General features: G+C 47.0%; 1 protein-coding gene across 1 annotated transcript in view; it reads left to right on the forward strand.

Moving 5' to 3' along the window:
• The window catches only part of KIF16B (kinesin family member 16B), a gene marked incomplete at its 5' end in the record, with an annotated part of 222,113 nt that overhangs the window by 74,081 nt on the left and 140,910 nt on the right, over positions 1 to 7,122 (forward strand). The window contains one exon of the mRNA XM_015419818.1: positions 1,796 to 1,933. Within this exon, the coding sequence (XP_015275304.1) occupies positions 1,796 to 1,933 (138 nt within the window). The remainder of the gene's footprint in view (positions 1 to 1,795; positions 1,934 to 7,122) is intronic.

Below are 7,122 nucleotides of genomic sequence, written 5' to 3' on the forward strand. Positions count from 1 at the left end.
TTGAATACCCAGGAATCTTTCTTATATTGAATCTGACCGTTGGCCCGTCAGGGTCAGTATTGCCTACTGGCAGCAGCTCTCCAGGGTCTCAGTTAGAGGTCCTTCACATCACCTGACTTCTTGATCCTTTTAACTGGAGACACTAGGGGTTGAACCTGGGACCTTCTGCATGCCACGTTCATGCTCTGCCACTGAGTCACAGCCCCTCCCCTGGTTCGTAGGCACAAAACCCAGCCAATATAACCCTGGAGTGCATCTGGAAGTCATGGCGACCTCTTGTGACTGACGCCTACTGGGGGCCTGGAGGATATTCAGGGAGGTGGCTGAATAAAGAATGGCCTTGTCCTCCCGCCTGTGGTATTCCAAGGAGGTCTCCCATCCAAGGACTTGCCAGAGTCGACCCTGCTTAGCTTCCGAGATCTGATGACATCGAGCTCGCCTGGGCCATCCAGGTTAGGGCGGTGCCTTTGGAATTCTGACAAAGTGTAGTGGGCACAACCCAAAGGGTCCACCACAGTTAGCAGAGCCAACCACAAAATGGCCACCGCCGGGGGTGGAGCCAACCACAAAATGGCCACCACTGGAGGTGGAGCCAACCACAAAATGGCCACCACTGGAGGTGGAGCAAACCACAAAATGGCCACCGCCAGAGGTGGAGCCAACCACAAAATGGCCGCCACCGGAGGTGGAGCCAACCACAAAATGGCTGCCGCATGAGGCAGAACAAACCACAAAATATCAGGGAGTGAAGTCACACATAACTCATAGTCACTCTTCAGCATTTCAGAATGCCTTTTAAAATAAACACAGTCTTAAAAAAATATTTTCTCGCACATGCACGCAGCTTACCTTCAGTAATTCGGGGCAGATCCCTGCGCTGTGCTGGCAGCTGTTCCCAAAGCAACGTTTTTTAAAAAATTTCCTCAGCTGCTCAGCGCCCCAGTGACCCATCAGAAATCCTCTTGGGCAAGAATGCCCTGTGGCCCTGCCCACCTTCTAAAAGCACTCAGCGGGCATCAGGAAAGGTGTCCGTGGGTGCCGTGGGGCCCACAAGCCCCATATTGGGGACCTCTCCTCTAACTGTTAACCCACACTTTTAATTGATTTTGTGTGTGAATTGATTATGTTAATAGAGGGAAATCTTATATTCCTCTAGTTTTCCCCCCCTCTAGTTTTAATGTACTTCAGATAGGTTGCCTAGGGATGTCGTTGACTTCCCTTGGCACCGTTTGCAGTATTTATTGCAAGAGCATTCTTTCTGTGAGTTTGCAGAGTAATATACTTGGAGCCACAGTGGCTCAAGTGGTTAAGACGCTGAACTGCAGGCTGTGGAAGGTCAGTAGTTCAGCAGTTCGAGACCTGAGTGTGCCGCGTGACGGAGTGAGCTCCCGTCTCTAGTTCCAGCTCCTGCCAACCTAGCAGTTCGAAAGCAAGAAATTGCAAGTAGATAAATAGGGACCACTTCGGTGGGAAGGGAACAGCGTTCCGTGCGCCTTGGTGTTTAGTCATGCCGGCCACATGACCATGGAAACATCTTCGGACAGCGCTGGCTCTTCGGCTTTGAAACGGAGATGAGCACCACAACCCTAGAGTCGGATTCGACTGGCTTTCGAGCAAGGGAACCTTTACCTTTACCTTTTATTACTTGCATAGAGACAGCGCAGTGTGATAATGGGGGGGGGCCTTGGAGCCCCTTCTCACAGCAGATTTTAAACTGTAGGATGAAGACAATAAACGGTAGTTCTATTGGCTACTAAAACAAAAGTAAAAAAAATCTGTTTCGTTTGTCTGGCAGTCCTTCACGGCCTCGACTTGGAAAGCGAGCACTGCGTTTTCGAACATTTCGACGGAACGGTCCATTTAATCCCGCTGAGGGGAGCGCAGTGTTCTGTCAACGGGGTTCAGATAACGGAAGCGACGCAGCTCAACCAAGGTACTGGTCTGGAAAGGAGTTACGTCCGTGCTCATTGACTGCTCTTTCCCAATTATTGCAAAATACATTTAATGTGTATCCCCCTTTTTGTCTTTTTGTCTTTCTGTGCACATGAAACTCATGAGAACCAGTTTGGTGTAGTGGTTAGGAGCGGGAGAACCGGGTTTGATTTCCCCACTCCTCCACACGCAGCTGCTGGTGTGACCTTGAGTCAGTCACAAGTTCTCTCAGGGCTGTTCTCTCAAGGGCAGTTCTTGAAAGAGCTCTCTCAGCCCCACCGACCTCTCGGGGTGTCTGTTGTGGGGAGGGGAAGGGAAAGGAGATTGTAAGCCTCTGTAAGACTCCTCCGGGTACTGAAGGGTGGGATATAAATTCAATCTCCTCCTCCTCTTCTTCTTATTCTTCCTCCTTCTTCTTCCATCTTCCTGGAAGACTTAAAGGGCCCTTCAGCTGATTGGCGAGGAGCACGTGGCTCGCCAATCAGCTCACTCCGTCATGCGGCACACTTGGGTCTCGAACTGCTGAACTACCGACCTTCCACAGCCTGCAATTCAGCGTCTTAACTTGCGGGAGAGGGGGCACGTGCCATCCCCCACTTCTTCTCAAAAGCATTTAAAGGATCCCTGATTCCTTAAAAAAAATCTTCTCAAAAGAATCTTGTGGGTCTGGCCCTTTAAGGAAGGGAGCACAGCCCCTAATGGCCCCACTGCAGCTACGGGCCAGGATGGAAGTACCCGTGGCTCTTTGGATCGATGGTAATTGCGGATACCGCTGTCTGTGAGCCGTGGAGCGAATGCCACTGTTCTACATCTAACGATCACCAGACTTCTGCATTAAATATGTATTTATTTTTTGGTTTTGCGGCACCAGTGTTGCCCGTAACACGAAACAAATGGGAAGAACTCATTATGCTAAGTATTTCTGTGTATAAAATGACGCTGAGTACTTTTATGTATGAAAAAGAATTATACTGTAATAAAGGTCACCCAACCGGCTTGCAGTCTCCGTATAGTTCCAGTGTTAGCCGCTTAAGTCGTGGTTCAGTGGGCCGAACTTCTGTTCAGAGTTCTTCCCAAGCTCTTATTTGGGCCAAAGCAAGATTAGGAGGAATACGATATCCTCCCAGCAGTACTGTCTGCTTGGCTGACATAAAAAAAGAGCCTGGGTTCGGGAGAGAAGCGATAACTTCCAGCCTGGATTGCGAGGTCTTGGGAGAAAGTTACGTCTGGCTGAGTGCTGGAACTAAAGCTTAGTGGTGGTGCTTAGATGTTCGTTTTTGTTTTCACTGCTCCTTCAACTTGTCGAGAGAGGAAAGTGCTACACTTCAGTCTTGTGTCTGTTCCTTCGCTTAGTTCCATTTGGTAGAGAAGGGGTAGCTAAAATTAGAAGTACGTTCCGTTTCCTCCCTCTCCTTCTTCTGCAGAATGAGCAAAATGGCTTTAGATAGATGTTTCCTCCACTAAACCATGTCAGCTTGGAATAGGGTATTCAACCTGGATTTCAATGTTTTTATTGTTATTGTTTGTTGTCATTCCTTTTTTTAAAAAAAGTTTTATTTATAGTATTTTTACATCATACATAATAGATGCATCATTTACATTAAAGTATTTATAGTACCATGAGTCTATTTTTGAAATTTGTTATCTAGCCATATATAAAATCTATGCCATCTTTTATTAAACACATTATCATCTTTACCTTGTATAAACAATGTTAATTCATCAATTTCTGCTATATCCAACATTCTATGAATCCATTCTTCTCTTGAGGGTATCTTCTCTTGTTTCCAATATTTAGCAAATATAATACGAACTAATGTTAGCATATATGTTATTACATATTGTTCTACTTTATTACATTTGTCTGGTAAAATATTTAACAGATAGATTTCAGGATTATATGGTAAATCTATATTTAGAATTTCAAACATAAGATTCTGTATTTTGCCCCAATGTTTTTGTGTTATACTACACCTCCACCACATGTGGTAGAGAGTGCCAACACTATCTTTACATTTCCAGCAGTTTTTATATAGATAAGAACATAAGAGATGCCAATGTTGGATCAGGCCAATGGCCCATCCAGTCCAACACTCTGTCACACAGTGGCCAGAAATACCAGTGCCATCAGGAGGTCCACCAGTGGGGCCAGGACATTAGAAGCCCTCCCACTGTTGCCCCCCCCCCAAGCACCAAGATGACAGAGCATCACTTGCCTCAGAGTCCCTATCTATACCTTGTGGCGAATAGCCACTGATGGACCTCTGCTCCATATGCTTATCTAATTCCCTTTTGAAGCCGTCCATGCTTGTAGCCACCACTTCCTGTGGCAGTGAATTCCAAGTGTTCATCACTCCTTGGGTGAAGAAGTACTTCCTTTTATCCGTTCTAACCCGACCGCTCAGCAATTCCATGGAGTGCCCACAAGTTCTTGTATTGTGAGAAAGGGAGAAAAGTACCTCTTTCTCTACCTGCTCTTTCCCATGCATAATCTTATAAACCTCAACCATGTCACCCCTCAGTCGTCTTTTCTCCAAGCTAAAGAGCCCTAAGCGCCTTAACCTTTCCTCATAGGGAAGGTGTTCCAACACTTTTATCATTCGAGTTATAGCACTTCGCTATTTTATCTGGTGACCAGTACCGCCTATAAAACATTTTATATATGTTTTCCTTGTAGGGTATTGCTCGTGTACGTTGAATAGCTTTCCAAATTTTGGACCAATCATCTGTATCAATGTTGTAACCAGTTTGTTGTCATTCCTGATGTATAAAACCTTCTACACCCATATGGACCTACCCAACCACTCCAGTGATCTTCAGAAGCTTGGCTATTTATTTATTTTTTGCATTTATATCCCGCCCATCCCGTAAACGGGCTCAGGGCGGGTTACAACATTCTAATAAATACAATAACATTGAAAACACTTTAAGCCATATAAAATCAGTAGTCATGCTTGCCGTAGGGCGGAATCCGGCCTATTCATGTAACTAGGTATGGCCGGTTATCAGTCGGTGGAATATCGCAACCTGGGGGGGGGGGCTGTATGTGGACGTTCGCTGGCAGAAGAGCTTCGTCTTGCAGGCCCTGTGGAATTGCATAAGATCCTGCAGGGCCCTGATCTCAATAGGGAGCATGTTCCACCAGTTGGGGGCCAGGGCGGAAAAAGCCCTGGCCCTGGTCGAGGGTAGGTGGACGTTGCTGGTTCTGTTATCGGTGAGGCTGTTGCTCGTAGAAAAGAAACACAGTTGTCACTGATGAGTGATTATGCGTAACGGGTACAGACGTACATCACAAGACACAATAGTTAGTGTGTGTGTGTTTGCAAGATACAGGGCAGTGTGTGGTATGCATTGAGACTCAACAGTCTTGTATTGTCAAACAGAACTAAATTTCTCTAGGGTTCTTCTTTAAAACAGAATTCCAGCAACACATTTAAAGACTAACATTGAAGAATGTAAGAAGAGCCCTGCTGGCTCAGACCAGTGGTCCACGTAGTCCAGCATCTCATCTCACGTAAGGGCTAACTAGTTCCTCCGGAGAGCCAAGAGCAGGGCAGAGAGGCTGAGGCCTTCCCCTGATGTTAAGAACGTAAGAAGACAGACCAGTGGACCATTCTTGTTGACAAGTTGGTAAAATGTTGTTTGGATCCTATTTGGATTAAGAGCCAGTTTGGTGTAGTGGTTGGGAGCACGGACTCTAATCTGGGAGAACCACTTTTCATTCCTCACTCCTCCACATGCAGCTGCTGGTGTGACCTTGGGTCAGTCACAGATCTTTCAGAGCTGTTCTCACAAGAACAGTCCTTGAAAGAGCTCTCTCAGCCTCACCTGCCTCATAAGGTGTCTGTTGTGGGGAGGGGAAGGGAAAGGAGATTGTAAGCCGCTCTGAGAGCCTCCATGCCAATGGCATGGCAGCAGCCTTGAGCAGCAGCTGGCCGACCAATGGCTGACGAAGCGCATTTTGTCTCCGCTGCGTCTTACTCAATTATATATAAGGGAGGGATTTAGATGAAGGAATAGAGGGCATGATTATTAAATTTGGAGATGATACTAAATTGGGAGGGGTAGGAAATATGGTAGAAGACAGAGTCGGGATACAGGATGATCTTGACAGGCTGGAAAACTGGGCTAAAACGATAAAAATGAATTTCAACTGGGATAAATGTAAAGTTCTGCATTTAGGTAGGAAAAATCAAATGCATAATTATTATTTTACTCTGCTCTGGTTAGACCACACCTAGAGTATTGTGTTCAGCTTTGGGCACCACAATTTAAGAAGGATATAGACAAGCTGGAACATGTCCAGAGGGGTCTGGAGACCAAGTCCTTTGAGGAAAGGCTGGGGGAGCTGGGTATGTTTAGCCTGGAGAGGAGATGACTGAGAGGTGATATGATAGCCCTCTTCAAGTACTTGAAGGGCTGTCCTATAGAGGGTGGGGCGGAGTTGTTTTCTGTTGCCCCAGATGGTTGGACCAGAACCAATGGGTTGAAATTTTCAGCTAAAGATTTGGAAGAACTTCCTGACAGACCAGTTCCTCAGTGGAACAGGCTCCCTCGGGTGGTGGTGGGCTCTCCTCCGGAGGTTTTCAGACAGAGGCTAGATGGCCATCCGACAGCAATGCTGATTCTGTGAACTTCGGCAGGTCACAAGAAGGGAGGGCAGGAAGGGTTGCCTCAGTGCTTAGTTCTTGTGACCCTTTCTTACACGCCCAGGGAAATGCCGATCGCCACTTAACTTCCTGACAGAACGATTCCTCAGTGGAACAGGCTTCCTCGGGAGGTGGCGGGCTCTCCTTCTCTGGAGGTTTTTAGACAGAGGCTCCTCTAGATGTCCAACAACAGGGCACAGAGACCAAGGCTTTCCCCTGATGTCAAGAACATAAGAAAAGCCCTGCTGGATCATACTAAAAGTCCATCTAGTCCAGCATCCTGTCTCACACTGTGGCCAACCAGTTCCTCTGGAGGGCCAGCAGCAGGGCAGAGAGGCCGAGGCCTTCCCCTGATAAGAACATCAGAAGAGCCCTGCTGGGTCAAACCAGAGGTCCATCTGATCCAGCATTCTGTCTCACACAGTGGCCAACCAGTTTCTCTAGAAGGCCAGCAACAGGGCATGGAGGCCAAGGCCTTCCCCTGATGTCAAGAACATCAGAAAAGCCCTGCTAAATCATACTAAAAGTCCATCTGGTCCAA

Source organism: Gekko japonicus, unplaced genomic scaffold (genome assembly GCF_001447785.1).
Source record: "Gekko japonicus isolate JY-2015 unplaced genomic scaffold, Gekko_japonicus_V1.1 scaffold2574, whole genome shotgun sequence".
Classification (NCBI taxonomy): domain Eukaryota; kingdom Metazoa; phylum Chordata; class Lepidosauria; order Squamata; family Gekkonidae; genus Gekko; species Gekko japonicus.